Genomic DNA, 23030 nt, shown 5'->3' with positions numbered 1-23030 from the left:
CGGGGAGGGCAACGGGAGCCTGCTTGGCACGCCAGCCCTGAGCACCTGGTACAGTCAGCGCCCAATAAGCGTGAACTGCTGCCATTTAAATCTCCACAACCACAGGTGCTCCTACTATTGGTTGCCCCCAGTTTGTACACCGAGAAAACCAGACACCTAGAGGTGGTTACTTGCCCATGGCCACACAGTTTCCAAAAGGCTGAGCCAGGATTTGGACCTGGGCAGTCTGCTTCCAGAGTCTGCTTGATCAACTCTTAAGGTACGGGTAGAAGCCTGGGGAACCACTCACCTTTCTCTGCCCCCTTTGCTTATCTTGTGAAATGGAGCTTGTCGTCAACCTCGCCTTCCTCTTTCCTCCAGCCCCCTCCCATTGTGACCATCCGCCAAGATAAAGAGATGCAGGTGTTCTTTTCTAGGAAGGAGGTTGGTGGGAGTTCGGGTGGGGACACACATTACTAGTCACAAAGGATTGAAATGAGCTCAGAATCTTGTGGGGGGGGGAATTGCTGTAGGAATCTAGTTGTTTTAGGCTGAAAGGCTCCCAGAGAGCCTCCAGGACCCCCAAATTCCATTCTTACCCCCCTTGCCCTCCACAGGATGTGCGGACACAAAAGGTCTTGCCACTGTGCCTCCTCCCTCCCCCATGTGCCAATGAGCCCCAGCTAAGATCTTTGTGCCTTGACAGTGCAAATTTGTAGCAACTTAGCTGAGGCTGGATTTTAGGATGGAGGATGAAGGTGTGCGTGTGTGTGTGTGTGTGCGCGTGTGTGTGCGTGTGTGTGTGTGTGTGTGGCGGGGGGGGGGTGTTGATGGTGTCATGTTACTTGACATGAGGCAAGGGAGGACTAGAAACGGTGAGCCTAGGCTGGAAGCCAGAAGACTAAATGAAAGCAAATATTAACAACCACCGTCTGTAAAATGGGATCAATCATCCCGGCCTCATATAGGTAGTTGTGAGAATCACGAGTTAACACTTGTAATTCCTTCAGCACACGGTGCCTGGCACGGAGCAGGCGCTCAGCAGACGGGGACCATTGCTGTGTAACTGTGTTATTACACACTTGGGTATCTACCAGCCAAAGCATTCCTTTCCGTTTTAGACACTGGCCTAGGCCCCAGGCGATACCCCAGGGATATTTAAGACAAGGTGGCTTGCCAACCTACGAGGGTGTTGATAGTCTCACGAAAGGGGCGCAGTCTGGAGAATTTGCCACGAAAGTCTCCCTGGGCGGCGCGGGCCCTCTGTTCGGATTCCCAACCGCCTTCCCCCCGGGCGTGAGCGCGCCCCCAGCAGGAGATCTCCGGGAAGGCCTCGGCTGGGGAGCCCGGGAGCCCAGTTCCCCCAACCCTTCTCTCCCGCCCGCCCCGGCGGCCACCCTCGGGGGCTAGGCAGCGCGGCGCGTGGGAGGGGACGGCGCGCCATTGGCTTGTGCACGGAACTGAGAGGAGGGACCAGCTCGGGCCGCCAGACTCGGGCAAAGCCCCGCCGCGCTGGGCGCCGCGCGTAGTCCAGCCGGCCCTGCCCTGCCCGGCGCGGGCGGCGCGATGTGAGTCGACCGAGGGCCCGAGAGTCCCCCTGGCACGCCAGCTCCGCGCAGCGCCGGCGCCAGCAGGCGCTAGGAACGTGAGTTCTGCTCCCCGCCGCCGCTTCGGAGCCTAGCACTTTCCCTTCCCGCCGCCAGCTGGCCGGTGCCTGCGCAGCGCAGCCCATTGGGGCTCCTGCGGCCGCAGGGACCGCCGAGGACAGAGAGGACCCCGTGCGCGCGAGCCGGGCGCCCCAGCACCTCTTGGCGCCGGAGGGTTCTGCCGGGACTCCAGGGATTCCCCCCTCCGCGGTTCTCCCGGGCGCCGTCCCGCAGTCCCTTCAGGTCCTCTCCTTCGCGCTCTCCGCTTGCTCCCTTTCCTCTGACTCGGTTTCCCTCTCTCCCTCGGCTTCCTCCCTCCGCCGTCTCCTCCCTCTACGACGGTTTATTCCGCCCTCCGCCTCCGCCTCTTGGGCTCGCGCTCTCCGCTTCGGAGCGAGGGAGAAACCGAGCGGAAAGCATTTTCTCCCTCCCTGGGGTCTGACTCGGTCCCCGCGCTCGGTTCTCTGTCCCCTCCCCCTCCATCCCTGTCTCCGTCCTCCCTCCATTGTTCCCGGGTCTGGGGTGTGTGCGGCACAAACTTGCGAGTCCCCTTCCTCGCCCCCTGCTGGGTCGAGGTTGGAGGTGGCGGGGTTCCCGCTGCCCATAAGTCTGGCCCGACCTTCTGGTTCGGGGGACCGTGGGGGCTGGAGTGCTGGGCCAGAGCACCGGAGGCGTCCGACAGCCAGGAGCTCCCGCCTGGAGCCCCCAGCCCTCTATGAAAGTGGGTGGGTATCTGGAGCTGGGAGATAAAGGACACATTGAAGGGGGGAGGAGCAAGACCGGGAGACCCCAGTCTCCAGGGGTGGGGGGAGCAGAATCGGAAGCCGAGCCTAAGCCCCAGTTGTTGGGAGGAGGTTAGGGGAAGGACAGGTGGAGACCGACGCTCCCCACTCTCTCCCAAGTCGCGCGCTCGGCGGACGGGCTCAGCGGACGGGGGCAGCGTGGTCCCACTGTCCTGGCGCTGAATAGCCTGGGACTGCCCGCCTTGGGCGGTATGCTCGTACCCACTCCGGGGGTCCGTAGGGGAACCGCCAGGCCGCCTCGCCCACCCGCGACGCCCCTATCACGGTTGGGCACTAGCTCGGCGTCCTCTCGCTCCACCCTCCCCCGCCCCTACCCCGTCCCGGGCTCCCGCCGCCTCCTCGAGGCCCCGGAGGGAGCGGATTTCTACGCGGGAGCGAAGGCGGCGGGGGCGGGGTCCGGGTGGAGGGTGGAGGCCTTGAACCCCGAGGCGTCTCCGTAGCCCAGAGCCCAGCGTCGACGGCCGAGGCCGCCTCGCCGCCCCACCGCCCCGCACTTCCTGGTTGATTTCCTTCAGACAAACTTTTCCCGGTGGGGCTGCCCTGCGGGGAGAAGGCACCGGGGCTGCAGGGATGCCCACCCCAACTGAGAGGCCTCTTGGACCTCCAGTCTTGGTGGTCTGTGGAGAGGGAGCCGACGCCCTCTCTTCCTCCGGCTCGCAGTGCCAGGGACATAGGGATGGGGGAGGGGGTGGGGAGGGAGGTGAGAGGGTTGTTGGAGAGCCAGGGGGAGGCAGAGTCCATTTTTTTAGCCGGGCCTCACACTTAGCCCAGGGGGAGCAAAGATTTTTCTCGTTGGGTTGTTAGTAAATAAGACTACGTATTCTCCAGGCCTCTGTTATCCCATCTGTGAAAGGGGTCCTCTGTCCCCCAAGGTGCCCTCCCGGCCCCATTGTCTTGGGAACCAGCCGACCTGACTTCTCCTTTTCTGCCCACATGCTGTCAGCTTAATCTGCCCTAAATTTGGAGTGGAGGGCTGAGGCCCAAAGCCCTCCACCCATGTTTGGCCGTCAGTACCTCCTGGATCCACAGCTCAGGCCCGCCACCCGCACCCCAAGTTCTCCAACCCCACACTCAACTGCCTCCCCTCCCCCAGGATCTTATGGTAGCCCCCCCCTCTGTGTCTGCTGGAGGAAGGGCCTGCCAGTCCAGGGGTTGGGGGTGGGAGGAACAGTGGAATTGACAGTGACCTGTGATATTCACACAGCGCTGAACTGCTCTTTACTTTCTTTCATTTATTGGACAAAATGTTTGTGAGAGCTGGGCCAAAAATGACTTGATGAACAGAGTGCCAGATACAGTTCTAGGCCCTGAGAGACAGCTGTGAACAAAATTAAAAGATTCTTGCCCTTCTGGAGCTGACACAGTGGGGGAGGGGCAAATAACTAATAAAGTAAATAAGCAAATTGTATAGTATATTGGGAGGTGAGGGGGAAAAGTTGAGTGTGGGGGGGTGTTGAGGCCAGGGGTGAGGTCGCCATTTTAAGTAGGGTGGTCAGGGAGGTCTCCCTGAGGAGGTGACTTATGAGCTAAAGTTTTGAGGGAGTGAGCTGTGGGGATAGCTTCGGGGACTAAAGATCTGGCAGAGAACAGCCTGTGCAAAGGCCCTGAGGCTGGAATGTGCCCGCTGTATTTGAGGAACTGTAAGGAGCCAGTGTAGCTAGGGTAGAGTGAGCGGGTGGGGAAGAGATAGGAGACAAGGCTGGCTGAGAGGGGATAAGCCTCCCCATTTCACAGATGAGGACAGTGATGCTCAGAGATAGCATAAGTAACCCCAGGGCTGGGCAGCCGCAGGGTGGGGTGCCTAATGTTCTGACGCCTAGCCCGTAATAATTTTCCCTTCACCCTGCATCTCAACCATTAATTCACAACAATGGTTGTGCCCCTCCGAAGGCCAGGCCTGGCCAAGTGCTGGGGATGTGGAGGGGAGCCACCCAGGCTTAGTACCCCAAGGGGCTCCGTATTCTGCAGGCTGTTGCCAGCCCCCTTCCCAGGTTCCCCTTGCCCACCTGTTGTCAGTACACTCAGGGCAGCATCTTCCTCCTGAGCCAGAGTGACCCTAGTTCTCTCTCTTCCCATTTCCTTCGTGTGGCCACTGCCTTGTAAGCACCCCACTCTGTATCCACATGTGGCTTCTACAAGGGGACCTGTTCTGAAGTTGGTATGGTCAAGGGGGAAACTGAGGCAAAGAAGTTGAATTTCCTTGTCTGAAAATAAGAGCAACATTATTTTTGAGCGTTCACTATAAACAGGAACTGTTTTAGGAGTTTTTTGTGCATCTTCTCATCAGTGGGAGATGGGTGTCATTATTACACCCATTTAACAGATGAGGAAACTGAGGCCCAGAGAGGTAGTATCACTGGCCCAAGGCCATGCAGCTAATAAGTGGTGGAGCCAGGATATCAGCACAGGCCTTTTGAGTCATGCCAGAGCCCCCCAAACCCTGGGGGAGATGGTTAGTTCTGGACTGTGGTTCTGGCCCATCAGGGTACTGGGAAAAGTACAGGGATCCTTCTGCTTGCCTCCCGCAACCCACCCAAAGGGCAAATAACTACTTGCTTTTGAAAAAGTTGGCTCAAAATAGTGGGACATCTCTTCACGGAAACTCCCTTCCCGCCCTTCTCTCCTCCTCTCCAAGTTTCTGAGCATCTCCAGGGGTGGGGGAGGTGGAAGGAGTGGGAGGGGAGAGGGTTATGGCCACCGCCTTTTCACAAGAGCTCTGGCCCCATGGGATCTGGAAGCACCAGCTGCCTCTGAGGGCCCTGATGTGGTCATTGGGCTGAGGGGGAGGCTGGCCCACTCCTGGTTTGGAAAGGACAGGAATTCTCCATGTGTTCTGCCCTTTGTGAGTGGCAGTAGGGACAGAGAAGCCCCTCTCGGTGACTTCTGTGTGGCAGTGGATGGCCATCCGAGGCCTGGACACCCCCTTGCCCACACAGCAGTTTCAGAGGGTGAGGCCCCCAGGGATGTCCCCTCCTTCTTACCCCTTGTCCTGCCCTGCCCTCTCACCCTCTCCAGCACAGCAGGGAATGTTTATTTTTTCTGTCCCTGAGGGCTTGGAGATATTTGTGATGAAAATGTGGGCTTTCCTCTGTCCTTCTGGAAATTAGGCAGCTTCGAAAGAAAGAGAACTGGTAGAGAAATAGCAAAACGTGTGTTTCCAGAGCCGGTGAGAGAGGTGCTAGGACTTGGGGGCGGGGCAGCTTGTGCTGGGGTCTTTGCTGGAGCTGGAGTGTGGCTGGTGAGTGACAAGGTTTGGAGGCCAGATCCGGAATATCACAGCCAGGAGGGGTCCTGGAGACCACACTTCCGTTTTTCAGGCGAGGAAGCTGAGTCCCAGAGCCCGGCCCTGGCTTACCTGTGATGGCAGAATCTGTTGGTGACCTCAGCTGTCTTGTCTCCCAGCCCAGTGACTCAGGGCTCAGCCTTCCAGCTTCAGTCAAACCCTCCATTGCCAGCTCCTGTGTTCCTGGAGTTCTTGGAAATGGGGTGTGGAATCCCTTTCTTGACTACAGAGCTTTGTCACGGGGACTGGTTTGTACGCCAGCAGGATTCGCATCGTGTTCTTCTCCCCCGCCAGTTCTACTCTGTCATCCTTGCCCTTGACACAGAGCCCTGAGCCCGGTGGTGATGCTGGTACAGAGAGAGATGGGTGATGCAGCCCCGCCTTCCACTGGCTCACCGGCGACTTGAGAGACAAGGCTGCCTAAGGCAGGCTGGCCTTTAGAATAATTGCACTCTGCTCTCGAGGGATACACTGCAAGGAAGCCCTGCCACGTGGCAGCCTCTCCTCAGCTTCTTCCCTTAGCCCGTGTACCCTGAGGAAACGCCCACCAGCAAAACCTGCACCCCAGAGGCCACTGTGATAATAATGTCGGTGAAGCAGCTGTGTGACTTCCTAGTTTAGTCCAACCCTGCTGACAACCTAGTAAGTCAGGCATTGTCACCCCATTTAGAGGCTCCGGGAAGTTAATCTGCCCAAAGACACAGGACTAATGATGCAGAACCCAGAGATCTGGATCCTTGAGGTTTGAGATTCACTCCGCCTGAGGTGGAGGGTTCTGGGCTGGGTTCTTTAGATCGCATCTCGCCCAGGGGGCTGATGGGCTGCCCCGGGAAGGGACCACAGGAAGGATGATGTGGACCCTCCAGTCCCCATGGTCCCCTTGCTGGGTCTCTCCCTACCTCCCCTTCCCTCTGCCCAGGGCCGGGAGGCTCTGTCTCTCACTGCCCCCACTCCTGTGCTGCCTGTCCCAGACCCCATTTCCAGCTATTTTGCACCAACGTGATAACCGAACAATGGGTCTCCTTTGTAGCCCTTCCCAGGTCCTGCTGGAGTCACAGGGCCTTAATCCAAAGGAGGCTGGACCCCAGGGAGGGGTTCAGATGCTGGCAACCTGCCAGGGACTTTCACGGGGAGATGTGATGGGGAAGATGGCTTAGAGCTGAGTTCTTTTTGGATGTCGTGTTCACCACACCACACCCCTGCCACACGCACATGTACATGTGTGCTCATGCACACGCGTGCACGTACACCAGCTTCTATCTGAATATCCAGTTAGGCACAGTTAGCTTAGTTTGAATTTCAGCTCTGACACTTACCCCCAAGAGACACATACGTAAGTCCCTTGGGCCTTAGTTTCCTCATCTCTAAAATGGGAGTCATAGTACAGCTGTTCTCATAGGGCTGTGGGGCTTACATGGAATTCCTGGTCTAGAAGTACTGGTCCCCTGCCTCCTTTCCTTGGGAGGATGTTTTGGGGGCATTTCTCCTTACCAGATGGGGAGGGACAGGTATGCTGCCCCTCCAACAGAGGGTCTTGTTTGCAAAGGTAGTGGCTCTTGGCTCTGACACTCAACAGCAATGACTCCCCCCTGAATCACCGGAGGCTGGTGGGTGCTCTGGGCCCCAGGCCGCTTCCTCTCCCCCAGCGCCTCTTAAGCCAGCCCTCGTGGTGGCACATTCTCCGTGAAGGGGACAGCTCTGCAGTCCATCTGTTTCTATGGAAACCAGGCTTTCTGGGAAGGCTACAGGGGGGTTGGGAGAGGTCCTACAGGACTGGCATGGGAAAGATGTCTCAGCCCCATCGGATCTGCTGCGAGGGCAGCGCCTGGACAGCCACCCCTTTAATATTGTTAATTACTGTCCTTTGGGGAGTGCATACCAGGGACCAGGCCCCTCCACTGCCTTTTCTCAGTCCGTCTGATCACAACCCTGTGAGCTAAGAAGTCGTCGTGTGGTTTCACAAATGAGGAAATGGAGGCTCAGAGAGGTTAAGTAACTTTCCTGAGGTCACAGAGCAATTAAGAGTAAGAGTTGGGGGTTTGAGTCCAAGTTTGCCTCATCATTAAGTATATGCCCACCCCCCGCCCCTCCCCTGACAGTTGTAACACTCCTCCCGTCGCCCCATGAGCCCTTCCCTTCCTGGTCCGATCTCGAGGCTCTGCTTGGCCTCTGTGCCATCACGGCCCCTTCTGTCTTGCCGCCGCCGCTAGGAGCTCTTTGGGGATGTTCTTTTCTGGCCTCAGATGAGGAAGGAGGAAGGGGCTACACGGGGTCAGATCTCGGCTAGCAGGGGGCCTCGAAACCCTTCCCCCAGCTTTACTTTGTCCCAAATTTTTGTTGAGCTCCTCCCATGCCTGGAGCTGTCCAGGCCGGGTGAACAAAAGCATCAGTAACCCCTGCCCGGTGGCACTCACCTAGGGATGGCTGCAGCTCTCTGAGGTGGTAGTGGGGTCTCGCCCAACGTTCTCACCCAACCTCCAGTCATTTCCTGGGCACCCCAGATGCCAGGGAAAACCCCATCTACTCTCCTGGAGTCTTCAGCAGCCCCTGACCTGCTTGTGCAAGGTCACCTGGCCAGAGGAGGCACCAAATTGGAACCCAGCTCTGCCTGACCACAAAGCTCCTTCCCGGCTCTCCTGTGTCACCAGCTCACGTGTGGCCTGGGGCAGAGCTTGTCCGCTCTGGGCCTCAGCTCTCTGGCCTGTCCAGCGTGTCCAGCGTGTGTGTGGAGCAGAGCCTCCCCTTGGGCCCTGCCAGGTCTAACTGAGTGTGATCCTGAGTGTTGTGGGTAGAGTTAGGGAGACCTGCTTGCCTTGGCCTGACCGTCCCTCATTCGCCTCTGCTGCCAAAGTGCCTCTGTGTCCCAGCGGGGCCAGCGGGGAGGTTCTCAGGTGGGCACGATACCAGCCCTGCCTTCAGATCACTGGATCTCGGGGAGCCCTGAAATGCCTGGCCCTGAAATGATGATGAGGATGGTCCGGAAGTGGCCCTGGCTGCCACTGAGGGTCCAGAGAGGGGAGGGGCACTGTGCCCTGGGAAGGCTCCCTGGAGGAGGGGGCATGCAAAGACCCTGAGGAACGGGGGGCATCGGGATGGAGGGAGTGGAAAGCAGTGGTTCAGAAGGGAGAACACTTGCTCGAAGGACAGTGATTTCCCAGTTCATTGGCAATTGAGGTCAGAGAGGCTGGCCAGGGGCAGAATGCAGAGGATCGTGAGCACGGGGTCTGGGGGCTGCCATCCACATTTTCCCTTCTCCTTACCTGGCAGGGCCTCCCAAGTGAGCATCTAGGAGCAAGGGCAGCCCTCCTCCCAGCCCTTCCCCTAGCCTTGGGCAGCCTGGCACCAGCCTGGCCCCCGGGGAGCCCTGGGGGCCCTTCAGGAGGCACAGGGGCCTGGGGAAGGAAGCATGACGGCTGTAACAGGCAGGCTTTTTCCACTGTGCATGGCTGAGTGAGGAGAGGGAAGGAGAAGGAGTGGGGCCCTGCCTGGGTCTGGGCAGGGCACTCTGCCACAAGGTATCGCCTGTTATATCTCCTCCAGCCCTTCTGCAGAGTGAGCCTTCTCATCAGCCCCATTGCACTGGGGCAGCAGCTGAGGCTGGGAGAGCTGCGGTGTCCTACAGAACCAGGATTTGAACCCAGGTCCGGCTGTCCCAAAGCCAGTTCAGCTGGGGTACAAGGAGGGAGTGGGGGAACTGTCCTCTGTCCTCTCTTAGGTTACAATGGGACCAGTCCTACCTGGAGTGACCTTGAAAGGGAGGAAAGTTCATGGGCAGATCAGAGGGGGTGTGTGGTGTGTCTCGGCGGTGGGGTACTTAGGGGCTGCTGTGCGCACACGTGCGTGTGTGTGTGTGTATGTGAGTGTGTGAGTGTGGCAGCTGCCCGCCTGCCCTCTCCAGGTGGGGTCCAGTCCTGCGGATGAAGGAGCAATGGGACTCAGGGCTCAGAGCACTTAACTCTGTAGGGCCAGGTGCTGGGGACCCTGCTCCCTGGACATGACGTTTAAGATCCCACTTTCCCTGGGAGGCTGTAGGGCCCTTTGTTGGTGGCGAGCTTGCGGCTGGGCTCTGGGCTCTGTGTACGGCCGCAGTGGGTCCCACCAGCCCAGGTACCTGATGGCTGTGCCGGAGTGATACCGGAAGTCAAATGGAGCCCAGGACCCTGCCCTGTAGCCCCCCTTCTGTACCAGCCCTGGGCCTGTGGTGCCGAGGGGAGCCCTGTGTCTGTGTTGGTGGGGAGGGACCATTGGGCAGAGGAAGGCAGCCGACCCTCTGAGCAGGGGTCGCTGACACAGCCCAGGCCTGCGGTGCTGTGGTCCGAGTGTCAGCCTTACGCCATGGGATTGAGGTCTGGGGGCTCTGCCCAAGGGGTGGAGACGTTAGGAAATGCTAGTTAGGCCCCTCTCCTGATGCTTCCTGGCCTCCACCCCAGAGCCCCTGCTCCATGGGGGACGTGGGGAGGAGGGGGTGTCTGTGTCTAAGTGCCCATCTCAACCAAGCACTTGGTACGGGCCAGGCACTACCTTACGCCCTTCACGGAGGTCACATCTTATATTCTCACAGCATCCCTGTGAGGGAAGACCCTTTGCTTCCCCAACTATGGATGGGGTGACTGAGGCACAGAGAGTGTAAGTGACCTGCCCACAGGCACACAGCTAAGAAGTGGTGGCCCTGGGATTTGAACTCAGAGAGTGTGGCTTCTGCAGCTAAGCTCTTCTGGCTTTAGCAGTTAGCTGGTACTTTATAAAATACTTGCTGTCCGTTATTTTGTTTCTGCTTTGACCAGGCCTAGGGAAGATGTAAGGATCGTTGTTTCCATTTCACAGATGAGAAGACGGGCTCAGAGAAGCAACTGGCCCTGATTCGTGCCTGACAGATCAGCTTCCCTGTCCCCACTCAGGCTGCAAGCTACTTAAGGGCAGGGACCCAATCCCACCACCTCTACATGGCTCACAGCACGTCCTCACTAAATGCAGTCCTTTCATTTAAATGTGTAGGTGCTGTGCTGCGTGCTCTTGACCAAGCTTCTCCTTTTGCCCCTGGATCTCGAGGAGCTGGGAATTACAGCTCCATTTCACAGATGGGGAAAACCGAGGCTCAGAGCAGTGTGACTTGTCCACTAAGCATAGGCAGTAAGGGACACAGCAGGACTGAGTCAGGCAGCCTGGGCGGCCTGGGTGAGAAGGGTTAAAACACTATGGAGACCTATATGAAGGGTTAAGTCAAGTCTGAGCATACCTGGTGCTGGCGAGGATGGGGGGTAAGGGAACACTCATGCATTGTGGGAAAGCGGAAATGGTTCACTGCTCTGGAATGCAGTCTGGCACTTTCTTCTAGAGTTAAACGTAGATTTACCATATAACTCAATATAATTCCACGCCCAGGTACTTACCTTCGAGAAATGAAAACTCATGGTCACACCCAAACCTGCACATGAATGTTTATAGCAGCTCTATTCATAATTGTCAAACTCTGAAACAACTCAGACGTCCTTCAGTGAGTGACAGGGTAAACGAACTGGTACATTGACGCCAGGTACCGGTACATTGATTCCCACTCTCCTGCTGAGAGGAAGGGAACGTCCATATACACAGCAGCCTGGATGAGTCTCAAAGACATGATGCTGAGTGAAAGAAGCCAGTATCCACGGTTATATACTACATGATTCCATTTATGTAACACATTTGAAAAAACAGAAACAAAACTACAGTGACAGACAACAGATCGGCGGTTGCCTGGGGTTAGGGGTGAGGGGAGGGTCTGACTGGTGATGCAGCTGCCCTGGGTCCTGATTTGGAGGCGGTGGTTGCCTGGATCTATACATGTGCTAAGATTCATATAACTACAGACCCCAAAGAAGGTTCATTTCACTGTATGCAAATTAACAAATAGAAGGCCAGAGCGGAGGCCGGAAGAGGAAGGGTGGCGACCAGCCCGCCTGGGGCTTCCTTCATGGAGGCATGGGTGAGGGGCCAATGGCTTGCTGGCTCCTTGGGGGCAGCCTCCCGCGGGTCCACCTGGCAAGTGGGAGGGACGCCAGGCTGATTATAGCTTCTACCTGGATCCACCAGAAGGTGGTAGCAAGCGGCTGAGGTGTTGTGACAGTGCCCGCCCCCCCCACCCCCCACCCCAGGAGCCTGGTTAAACCCTCGCTGCCCCAGGTGGCTGCCCCGCTGACCAGCGTCAGCCATTCATTGAGCTGCCTTCCTGGTCACCACCAGCCGCCGCCTCCCATTCCCCGGGGTGTATATACGTGGGAGAGGAAAGCATAGCTGCCCCTGTTTTACAGGTGAGGAGCTAGGCCAGGGGGCTTACTTAGGAGGGCAGTGGGGCCTGGACGTTACTCACTAAAGACCTCCAGTAATGACCTTGGCCATTATTTCCAAACTCGAGCTGGTATGCTCCCTGCCCAGTTCATCCAGTGTAAAGCCATGTTATCCAAACACCCCACGTTTGATTCTTTGTTCTGATGTTTATTTGCTGGGTGCTTTATTTTGTTCTAAGACACTGGGTCTTAGTGTCTTAGAGGCTGGAAAACTGGAGGTGACCTGGGGACATTTCTGTGCCCTGCCTCTGGCTGGGGCTGAGAGGGTAAGACTTGCCGGGGGCCACACAAAGACCTGAGTCTGATGCCTGGTTGGGGGGGTCCAGCAAGCCCACCTCAGGTCCCTGGTTGAGGGACAGGCAACTTCTGAGCCTTGTCTGTTATCGGGGGTGGTTTTCCTGCCTTTCTGGAGAGTAGCTGTGGGTGGGAAAGAGGTGCAGGGATATGGGAGGCACCCAGCACTGGTGCAGCACGTGATAGGGTGGGGGTACTACCATTTTTCAACCTGGTCTTCTATCGAGCCTCATTGAACTTGGTTTTCTCATCTGTAGAATGGGTGTAAATAGTACCCATCTTGCAGGGCGGCAAGATCACAGGAGCCCACTCAGGGCCAGCTTCTGGAAACCTTTACTTCACTGTGGTTTACACTGTTGTCTCCTCCACATAGATTTTGTGCTGACTGAAGGTGAGGACGGCCACTCAACTCACATCAGCGTCTCCACTGCCCGGCACACAGTAGGTGCTCAAGAGCTGGTCTGAGGTGGAGCTGGGGGGAGGCCGGAGGTTGGGGGCCATCAAGGATCGTGGGCAGACCTGGGGGGGGGGTGAGGGGAGAGCAGGGAGGGGCAAGGCCCGAACTGCTGCCACAGCCCTGCCAACTCTCCTGGCCATCCCTCCTCTGGCTCAGCTGGGTCCTGGGGTCACCCCCTCCCCTTGTTCTCAGCGCTGGCAGGTTAGAGGGAGGTTGTCTGGGAGGGTGGGTGGGAGGGCTTGCTGGGCAGAGGAATTGTCTGGGCAAAAGCTCAGTGGTGGCCTGGACTCCAGAACTCAGGAGCCCTACCCAGGCTTGGGTAGACCCTTCCCTCTTCTGCCAAGGCTGACCCAGGCCCCAGTTTACCCCCTGCCCCCAGGAACCTTTGGGTACAGTCTATCCAGGCCTGAATGCCTTGTCCTGGGCCTATACCTCCTCCAGGGCTGTCTGTAAGGCTCCCTCCGGCCTGGTTGTCTGGGGTGTGCCACATCCACTTAGGCCAGACGGGCTGGCGGAGCGGGAAGGCCTTAGGACCATCTGCCCTAACGCGTTTTACAGATGAGGAAGCTGAGGCCAGGAGAGGGCAGTGACTTGACCCTTTTAATCACACAGTCGGGTGGTTAGGGAGCCCAGTACTGCACCTGGACCCTCAGATTCCTCCTCCAGTGTCCACCTGCTGCCCCAGGTTGACGGGGAGGCCTCCCCAGGCCCTGGGCTGGGGTCTGGCTGCCCTCTGAGATCTGGAAGCTGGGCAGGACCCGTGGCTGAGGCTGGTGTCTCCCTGCAGCCCTCCTACAGAGGCCGGGCTCCAGGACAAGATGGCAGCCAAGCAGCCCCCACCCCTCATGAAGAAGCACAGCCAGACGGACCTCGTGAGCCGCCTGAAGACCCGGAAGATCCTCGGCGTGGGCGGGGAGGATGACGACGGGGAGGTCCACCGCTCCAAGGTGGGCGGAGCGCGGAGGAGGGGCCTCGAACCGGCCACATGGGGGTCTGCCTCCGAGCACCAATTTGGGGAGGCAGATCTGGCCCACTGTTTGGGGAGAATAGCTGAGACCCGTTGCAGCTGCAGGGAGCCCCCAGATTTAGCTCATATTTTCTAGAAGTCTAATGGATATGTCAGAGGAATAGTAGCAATAATGAAAATGGATCCTTAGAATTAGCTGAGTGCTTATTATTTGCTTCTTATGGCACCAGCTACTTTATAAGCATTATTTACCCTGGGAGATGTAGTGTCAGTTATTAACCCATTTTACAGATGAGGAAACTGAGACTCAGAGAGGTTAAGGACTCTGCCACCAATAAGTGGCAGAGCCAGCCTTCAAGCCCACATCTGGCGGACCTCTGAGCTTTCATCCTCAGCCACTGTATTTTCAGCTTCCCATAAGCCCCGGTGTCAAGAGGAGGAAGAGAGGGTGTGCCTCAGTGTGACCCTCCCAGCCTGGGTGACCCTTTGGCTAAGCAGAGCCACCTGGGCATCCAGGGGCCTCTGGGAGGGGGTGAGTAGGCTGGGCAGGCAGAGCTGCCTTCAGCCTGGTTGCCTCTGACCCCTCTGTGTCCACAGATCAGCCAGGTCTTGGGCAATGAGATGAAGTTTGCTGTTCGGGAGCCTTTGGGCCTCAGGTGAGCATCACGAGTTTGGTGGGGGACAGGGCTAGGGGGCGGGGCTCATCAGCTTGTCCCTGTGTAGTCTTGTCTTTGGTTCCATCCCGTCAAATTCCCTCCCCCAGACCAGCCATCGCTGGGCATCTTGGCTGGAGAGGGAAGGGTTCTGTGGCGCCTGGGGTGGCTCTGACCTTCCTCTCCACGCCTCCCCAGGGTCTGGCAGCTTGTCTCTGCTGTGCTCTTCTCTGGCATCGCCATCATGGTGAGTCCCTGCCTCGCCCCTGGGACCTGGCCCCCTCCCCTGCCCTGGAGCATCCTAGCTCCCATGGTCCGTGGTCCCAACTCCTTGTCACTGGAACCTCAGATCTTCTGTCCTGGTAGGGAGGGGTCGGGGGCAGTCAGTGTCCTGATCCTGGACTGCTACTGGGGAAAGGAAGGAGATGTCCAGGGGAAGTTTCCACAGTGAGCCCCTCACCCTGAGCCTCCCGCCCGCTGTCTGCAGGCCCTCACCTTTCCTGACCAGCTCTATGATGCAGTCTTTGATGGAGTGCAGGTGACCAGCAAGACCCCCATCCGCCTCTATGGCGGCGCCCTCCTCAGTGAGTATTGCTAGGGCAGACTCTGGGGAGGGGATAGGCAGCCGAGGGACCAATAGGGGCCGAGGGAACATGGGGAGCCTTCTTTGTGCAGGGGCTCCCCTTCTCAGAACCCACGCTTCAGCCAACAAGTCTGTCTCTGCTGGGTGTGTGCTGCCATCTTGTGGCCACTGGTAGACTGTCCCCAGGGGATTGGGACTGGCCTCAGCATCATCTGGGACAAAGCACTTATTGAGCGCCTGCTGTGTGCAGTGCACCACCTAGGCATTGGGGTAGAGAAATGAAAGAGGCCCAGGCTCCGCCCTCCAGGGCCTCACAGCCCAGAGGAGGAGGCAGAATCAACACAGTGTCTGTAAAGCCCTCGCCTTTGGACCGCCCATTTGAACCACTTCTGTTTCCTCTCCGACCTGAGTCACACGCAGCAGTGCCTGTTAGGAAGCTAAATGACAGCATTTAAAACCCAGCACTGGGGGTGTCCCTCCTCTTCTCCAAAACATTCTGTGGCTCCCTATTACCCGCAGACTGAAGTCCCAGCTCCTTCCAGTCTCTGATATTCAGGGTCATCTGTGGGGTGCATCCAGCCTTTCTTCCAAACCCCCCTCCCCCACATCCCACGGCGGGCCCCGGACCCCAGCCGCACCTCCTGAGGCCCCCGTTTCAGAAGGCCTCCACGACTTCGCAACACAGTTTCCCCAGCCTTGTGCCAATTGCACTTCTACTTGACCTTCAAGGGCCAGCGCCAGTAGCTCTGGGGTGGGGTTGGGGGGTGGGGACTGGGGCAGCTTCAGGCCCTTCAGCCTCGCAATGGGAGAGCTAGTGTTACGGGTTATGGGTCAGGTTGGATGACGAAGGAGTTTTAATTTGAGCAGTGGGAGTGGGGGCAGGGCATGTCCGGGATCCTGGTTACTTTGTCAAAGGGTGGAGGACCAGGCCCCCTGCCCGTCCCCCAAGGGGGCGGGGGGATCAGGCTACTCTGCCCCCCGCTCCCCTCTTTGTCCCCCACCCCAGGCATCTCCCTGATCATGTGGAATGCTCTCTACACGGCTGAGAAGGTCATCATCCGATGGACCCTGCTCACCGAAGCCTGCTACTTCTCGGTCCAGTTCTTGGGTGAGTCCTGAGGTGGGCAGTGATGGGGAAGCTGATGGGGTACAGGGTGCGGGCAGCTTGGCCCCTGGCCTCCCAACTCTTGCCACTTGTTTTCTGGGAAGCGATGAAAACCTGTGCGAGGGGGAGGGACTCGTGTGGCTGGGTTGACCTGTACACCTGCACACCTGTGCTCACGCAGCTGATAGGTGCCTGTAGCCTCCCGCATACACGCCCGTGCACCCACAGTCCACTGCTCACTTGTGGACCCAGCACAGGTGTGATGACACACAACCAGTTCTGCCCACATGATCGCCCCCCATACCTGCTACGGTTGGCCAGCTGATAGGATGCCCCAGCTCAGGGGGGGGTCAGTCAGGCAGCCACCCTGGGGCCCATGGCATCCCGTGCTGGGGTAAGGGCTATCCCCACCTCTGACCTGTGTCCCCCCGGCCTCTCTCCCACAGTGGTCACTGCCACGCTCGCCGAGACAGGCCTCGTGTCCCTGGGGGTCCTGCTGCTCCTGGCCAGCCGCCTCCTTTTTGTCGCCATCAGCGTTTACTACTATTACCAAGTCGGCCGAAAACCCAAGAAAGTGTAGCCGCCCGCCGGGCCGGGGGCCCCTCTGGGGCAGGGAGGCCTGGGGACCTCGGTTTCCCTTTGGTTCCGGAAGGCAGGAAGGACGCTGCCCCAGGCAGGCAGGAGTAGCCGCCTTCCTCTCCTCCTGGGCACTCCCCGAACGCTGTGATCTCCTGGGCCCTCAGGTTTGGGGAGGGATGGAGCCTCTGCACCCCATCCTTCCCCCCCCACAGTGTCGCCTCCTGTTCATGGGTGTCTCGGCCTCTGGATCCCCTGGACAGATGCGCGAGGACAGAGCCTGAGTCACAGGCATCCAGCCAAGGCCAGGCTCCTGCCCCTCTGTCACAAGACCCTTCTTTCTTGAGAGGCTGTGGACCGCCTCCTTGCTCTCCCCCAGGCCCCCAGCCAGTCTAGTGCCCAAGCAGCTGAACTTGGCTTCTGCCCATGCCTGGAAAACCTTAGAATTTGACCCCGGGCCCCTTCCCTTCCATGCGGGCGCTCTCCACATGTAGGGGACCCTCTGCCCCCTAAACACAGCGCAGCTGCGGGCTGGCAGGCAGGGGTCCGCCTTTGACCCCTGGTGCCTTCCCCTTCCGCCTTCTGTGAGGTGGGCTGCAGGTGGCAGGGCCTTGTCCTCGGCCACGGCCTCTCCTCGGGCCTCGCTCTTGGCTGCTCTGCCTCCACGCAGCTCCTGAAGGCCCCTCGGTGCCCCCTCTCCCAACTGGCCTGGGTCCAGAGGCTGCCAAGGGCCTCAGCCCCAGGCCGGCCCTGACAGATGGACACCCGGGTAACCCCAGATGGCGGCCACCTGTAAGTGACGGGGTTTGTGGTTGAGGAAGAGAGAGAAGCATGTCTCCATCACTCGGCATGTCCTCCAGGGTCCGAGGTGCACCTGGCTCAGCCCCCTTATCCCCCCTCCCCCCCTCCCCAGGGTGCTGCCCTCTGGCCTGGGGTGCCTCTGGGGCCGGCTGGGTAGGACTGGATGCCCTTCAAGCTCAGCAGGGGCAAAAAATAGAAATATTTCAGCAAGCCGCCTCCCCTCATGCCCAGCCCCCATCAGATGCCTGGAAGAGGCCGGCAGCCGGCTCCCTCAGAGATGAAGACCCCTGCAGGCCCAGCAGCCTGTGTGCCCCCCGTGAGGCCTTTACCCGACACCCCCCTTCCCTCCGGCACCCCGGGAGTGGCAGCCCCCGTGTCCTGGGGACAGATGTGGAGAGAAGCAGCCCCAGCCCCAGACTTGCTTCCCGTCTTGGAAGAGAGTGTTTAGGGGGCGAGATTATTGGTCCTTAGGTGCAGCCCAGCTCTGGCTGCTGCGTCCTGGGTCCGGGCCCTGCCCGCACTGGGCCTCGCTGCCCTCCCTGTGGCCTGCAGCCACACGTCCAGGGACACGGCCTGTGCCCAGCGGAGCACGGCACCGCCGCTGTTAACACAGCCGAGGAGAGAGGTCCAGCGGGTTGGGCGCCCAAGGCTGTGCTGCTGGTAACCGCGGCCGAGCGGAAGGGAGGCTGGACACTAAGGAGGGGCCGTCCTCCCCTGGCCTCCGTCTCGCGAGGCTGAAGTTTGTGCCTCTTTGCAGAATCCTGCCCCCAACCGCCGAGCCCCAGGCAGGCCCAGAGCCACGGCAGCCTTTGGGAAGTGGTACTGGCTGGTGGGCAGTGCCCCCAAGCCAAGGCATGTCCTCTGAGCTGACCCATGCTTTCTGAGGCCTGGCTAGCATGCCGCCAAGCGGTGGATGGGCTGTCCTAATGACCGCTGGGCGTGGCGGATAGATTTCCCCCGGGAGGCTAGCAGGGCAGGGGGAAGTCCGGGCGTCCGCGGGGGCTGAGCCAGCCAAGCTGAGGGAGGGTGGCAGGACCTTGTCCCCGGGGGTGGTAATGCGGGCCTGCTGGGACGATGCCGTCCTGGCTCTGTCCCTCCTAAAGGTTTGGGAGAACCCAGAATGCCCCTTCCCCGGTTCACTTGCCAGCCTCCTGCCTCGGCCCAGCTTCCCCACCCCGCCCCCAAACCAAGACCACCTTTCCTCACGGTCACTATTTATTCTTCGTTCCTTTCTCTTTTTGTAAGAAACAGTCACAAAAACCAGTGCAAAACCATCAGTGTGGGCGTCCTGCTTTATATTACAAAAACTCCTCTTGATATAGAATATAAAAAAGGGAGGCTCACAGGAAATAAACTTGATAAATTAGCTCTGCTACCTACCGCAAGGAACACTTAAGAGTTTTCAAAATAGACTTTCAACATAGGACCCACCGGGGAGGGGAAGAGGGAGCTTCTAGGGAGATGGGGGTGCTGGGCCTCGGCCGGTTTGGGGGATCCTGTCTGGGCCCCTTAGGCATGGAGAGGAGAGAGGGGACAAGGGAGGCTGGGGAGGGGCCCCAGTGCCCAGCCACTAAGCAGGGAAGGTGGCCTTCGGTGCTGGGCGGGGTATGTGACCAAGTGCAAGGTCGGGCTCAGGAAGTCTCAGCACAGAGACTTCCTACCCCCCCCCCGCCTCCCAGCAGCCCCCAAATTGCCATCTGCACCTATTAGGGGCTGTGGCCGCTGGCCTTTGCCTTCTCGTGCCCCCGAGAATGGCCGCTGGGAACCTTGCCAATAGCTCCCAGCCTGCGTTCATGCTACAGAGCAGCGACGCCTGCTTCCCCTTTCCGGCCCCAGAACGTGGTCAGCGGGGGCAGATCAGGGCTCCTTGGCCCCTTTCTGGAGAGCCCTTGGGGATGAGGGTCTTACATCTGCCCTCAAACCCGCCTCCCCCAGGTATTCCTCCACGACCAGCCTTTCTTCTCGGGGGCCCGGAGGGGGTGGTGCCCGATGCCCGGCTCTTCTTACCTTGAAGGCCTCAGATTCTCCTGGGCAGTGGGGACCAGATGGGGCCCTGACGCCTGGGGCGCCCCTGGACTGAAGTCACACAGCTGCCCAATTTGACCCTAAGCCCTGCCTAGCCAGCCTGATTTTTTTTTTTTTTTTTTGGTCAACCACACACCAGCCCTCTGCCTCTGCCAGGAAGTTGAAGCCAATTTGTGGGTGGTCTAGAGACCTGCGCTGGGGTGCAAGCTGCACGGCCCCCTGGGTCCTGGGGTTGCCCAGTCGCTAGCGAGTTCATAACATCATTTATGGAGTTGCCAAGGCAGACTGATACAGGGACAATCTGGAAGGACCCAGCCCACAATGGGCCAGGACTGGTGAGGACAGCAGCGTGAGTGCAAGGGGGAAGGGGAGAAATGGGGGGAGGGGCAAACCAAATCTTTACAGCAGGCACAGAGCTCCAGCCGCATCTCAGAAGGGGGTAGGTGGCAGAGCAGGGGAGCGCTGGGCTCTAGGCCACTGCTCTGTCTCCCAGTGGCTGGAAAGCTGGAGGGGAGGCTGGAAGCTGGCACAGGGCCTTTGAGATAGAATGGGCTCTTCCCAGACCCTGAAGAGGGACAATGAAGAGAGGAGAGCAGGCACCATACTGTCCCTTCCACACCCATCCCTCCACAAGCTTGAGTTGTTTGGCAGACATCACTAATCAAGATTACACTGTCCTCCCCCACTGAGCCCAGGCCAAGCCTCCGATTTTCCACACCGCCTCTGGCAGCCACTCCTGACTGATCAGGGTCGAGGCATCTTGCAATAGAGTTGCTAACACTGGTCTAGAATTTGAGACCTGCACATGAGGGGCTGATTTGTGGGTGCTGTGTGGGTGTGAGTAAGTCTGTGGGGAAACCTCTCCCTGCCAGATCCTGGAGGAAACACTCAGAAATGTGCTATGGACAGCGAAGGGACAGGAAAACCGTGTCACAGCAGAAATGATGAGGTGCCCTGGGGTTCTTTAGCCTGGAAATAACGGGGCTCGGGGGGACAACGTGTGGCCTTATCGCTTCGGGAAGGAGAGCAAGTGGGATGCCATGGACAGAACCACAGAAAAACAGGAACCTCTTCCGTGTATTGAGCTGATGTTAAAGTCAGAGCAGTCCAAAGAGAAGCCTGTCTTGGGAGGTAGTAAGCTCCCCGTCCTTGGAGGTGTGCAAGAAGAAGGTGGAGAAGTCTTGGCAGGGATCTTGTGGAAGACATCCGAGTGGCAGTTCTGAGTGAGGAGAGGAGAACCAGATGATCTTGGGGGTTCCTTCCAGCCCTGGGGGCCAGGGAATTGGTGGAGTCGGTGGAGGAAAGGAGGGCAGTTTAGAAAATGGGCTGTGGTGTGTGTGCATGTGTGTGTGTTCCTGGGACTTAGAGATAAGTGTGGGGAGGTGTCAGGGAGAGCAGGGAGGGCAGAGTCCAGAATTTTCTTAGCTGTGGAGGCGGGAAGAGGCAATTCCTGACCAGCTTGCCCGCTCTCTTCTGGGGAAACCAGGATGCAGAGGCCAGGGAGGGGTGTGAGCAGTAGGTCTGCTGGGACCAACAGAGCCTTGGAAGGAGTGACAGGCACCCTGGGGATGGCGGGGTTCTTGTTCAGAACTGTCACGCACGTGCTGTGTGACTGTGGATGAGAAACTGCTCCTCTCTGGGCTTTCCAGATTATTTGCTCCAACAGATGGGGAAGCACGGACCCTACCGGCTGGGCCATCCTTGGATCCAGCATCTGCAGCCCACTCTTGGCCCCAGCCTGAGGCAGGGACAACTCCATCCTCGGAGGACCGGGGACTCCATGTAGGTTCCAAGTCCTCAAGGACATGGTGACCAGATCTCCTCGGCGCCTCTGGGCTTTGCCAACTTCTCCACAATTTTCTTTTGCCTCCTTCTTGCCAAAATCCTTATTACTTCCTTGGCACCAGATCCTGAAGCTGTGAGTTGAGGGCGCAGGTCCCGGGCTGCCAGATCTGGCTGCAGCAAGGAGGGGGCCTGGCCCTGGTGTTGCTTTGGTCTCTAGTGCAGGCTGCATCCTGGGTTCAGGTGCCCGGGCCCCCGCGGAGAACCCCATGGCGCCCGTTCCGGAGTCCAGATGGGCTACATCAGTCCATATTCTTGCCTTCATTTTTTTTGTTAAAAAAATAGCTATTTTCCTCTGCCCCATTTCCTAGCCACTCATCATGGCCTCACCTCCTCCCCCGGGGCCAAGAGGGCAGGGGCGAGGGGGAGGGGAGGGCATTGGGTGCTGGGCAGTGGTGGGTGGGGTGAGTCTTCAATCTTCAGGCCACACCCTCTACTGGATGCCCCGGAAGAGGCACATGGCAAAGACCATGGCAAAAAGCTGCAAAGAAAGTAGGAGTTTGCTTGTCAGGCTGGGCTTGCAGCCCTCCAGGGGGCTGACCCTCCCCAACGAGAAGGGGCTGTCTGCTCTGGGACTGGAAGGGGGGTCCCCCATCACTCTTAGAACACTCCTGCTGCTGGCACTCCTGACACTGCCCTGGGGGCAAGCCCCTCTTGCCAGTCAATGGTCCCCTTCATGCCGTGTAGTCATGAAAAGAAGGGGGCCTTGGACATGGGTTCAAATCCAGCTCCCTTATTTGCCAGCAGCAAACTTGGGCCAATACTCAGTTCCCTTCTCTGGGCCTGAGTATGTATCAAGAGTCTACCATGTGCCAGGCACGGTTCTAAGTGCTGTCTCAGAAGCATTTTCACAGACCAGGAAGTGAGACACAGGGAGGTCAGGTAACCCACCTAAGGTCACACAGCTACAAATGGAGGATCCAGGATTGGAGTCTAGGTATTCTGACTCCAGAGACCATGCTCCTAGCCCCTGCACTCGCCTCCTTCCAACTCACAGGAAGGAGGTGAGATTGAAGTCTAAGGCAATTAACGATGTAATGAGGCCTGTTATATAGTAGATCCTTAATTAGAAGTTACCAGGATTGTTACTAATAGACAAGGAAGATGCAGCCCTTCTCCAAGCTAGGAGCACAATCACTGAACACCTGTCTAAGGGCCCTGGGGTAATGGGGTGTGTAGAGACCCTGACTCAGAGATGCCCATTTCTTCAGACTGGCTGATGCCCCTGTGCCAGAGCTCTTGCAAAAGGTCCCCGAATCATTCTGCCTGGCACAGAGGCCACAGCTGGGCTTGCGGGCTGGGCGTGAGGGCAGTAGGTCAGGAACACAGGCATTGCTTAGCGAGCCCCTATTACACGCCAGGCACGTAGTCCCCGGCACCTGCAAGCCCCACCGTGCCCTAGGAGCAGGCTTCTAGCACCATGTTGCAGATAAGGAAACTGTGGCTCGGGCATCCTGTGCGTGGGGCGAGGCAGAGCTGGAAGGTGAACTCTAGAAGCCCATGTTCTTCCTGCAGGGGACCCACGCCTGCGTTTTCCCAGGGGGTCTGGTACTGATTTGTGTTTCTTGTTCATTGTTTCTTCCTAGGAGAGGACTTGTTCACCTAGAACAGCGTTGGCACACGGTAGGGGCTCAATCTTTGCGTGACGAATGAATGAATGAATGACCCCTCCTTCTCCTCATCCTCAATAGTC

The 23030-nt window shown here is 58.5% G+C and overlaps 3 protein-coding genes across 6 annotated transcripts in view; 1 reads left to right on the top strand and 2 right to left on the bottom strand.

Annotated features, from left to right (window-relative positions):
• The first annotated feature begins 238 nt into the window (after nucleotides 1-238).
• On the top strand, nucleotides 239-18333 carry TP53I11 (tumor protein p53 inducible protein 11). 3 transcript variants are annotated; one of them, XM_060018761.1, is made up of 8 exons: nucleotides 239-259; nucleotides 12702-12769; nucleotides 13573-13732; nucleotides 14350-14408; nucleotides 14604-14652; nucleotides 14893-14989; nucleotides 15995-16096; nucleotides 16540-18333. In XM_060018761.1, exons 3-8 carry the CDS (start codon nucleotides 13604-13606, stop codon nucleotides 16671-16673), a joined length of 570 nt encoding a protein of 189 aa, XP_059874744.1. In that variant the 5' UTR covers nucleotides 239-259; nucleotides 12702-12769; nucleotides 13573-13603; the 3' UTR covers nucleotides 16674-18333. The 3 variants fall into 3 exon arrangements, with proteins under 3 accessions (XP_059874744.1, XP_059874742.1, XP_059874743.1); XM_060018759.1 differs by lacking the exon at nucleotides 239-259 and adding an exon at nucleotides 1479-1624; XM_060018760.1 differs by lacking the exon at nucleotides 239-259 and adding an exon at nucleotides 2332-2350.
• Nucleotides 18334-18813: 480 nt separating this feature from the next.
• Nucleotides 18814-21641, bottom strand: LOC132429888 (uncharacterized). The gene is given in 2 exon segments (XM_060018755.1): nucleotides 18814-20615; nucleotides 20618-21641. Coding segments are annotated over 2 exon segments (1047 nt in total). The 3' UTR covers nucleotides 18814-20592.
• A 40-nt stretch (nucleotides 21642-21681) lies between these two features.
• Nucleotides 21682-23030, bottom strand: part of TSPAN18 (tetraspanin 18) — a 181800-nt gene continuing 180451 nt past the window's right edge. For both annotated transcript variants that reach the window (XM_060018756.1, XM_060018758.1), the window contains one exon: nucleotides 21682-21818. In XM_060018756.1, coding sequence (XP_059874739.1) covers nucleotides 21771-21818 — 48 coding nt within the window. In that variant the 3' untranslated portion in view covers nucleotides 21682-21770. The remainder of the gene's footprint in view (nucleotides 21819-23030) is intronic.

This window comes from Delphinus delphis, chromosome 8 (assembly GCF_949987515.2).
Source record: "Delphinus delphis chromosome 8, mDelDel1.2, whole genome shotgun sequence".
NCBI classification, from domain to species: domain Eukaryota; kingdom Metazoa; phylum Chordata; class Mammalia; order Artiodactyla; family Delphinidae; genus Delphinus; species Delphinus delphis.
This window is presented reverse-complemented; position numbering and strand designations above follow the sequence as displayed.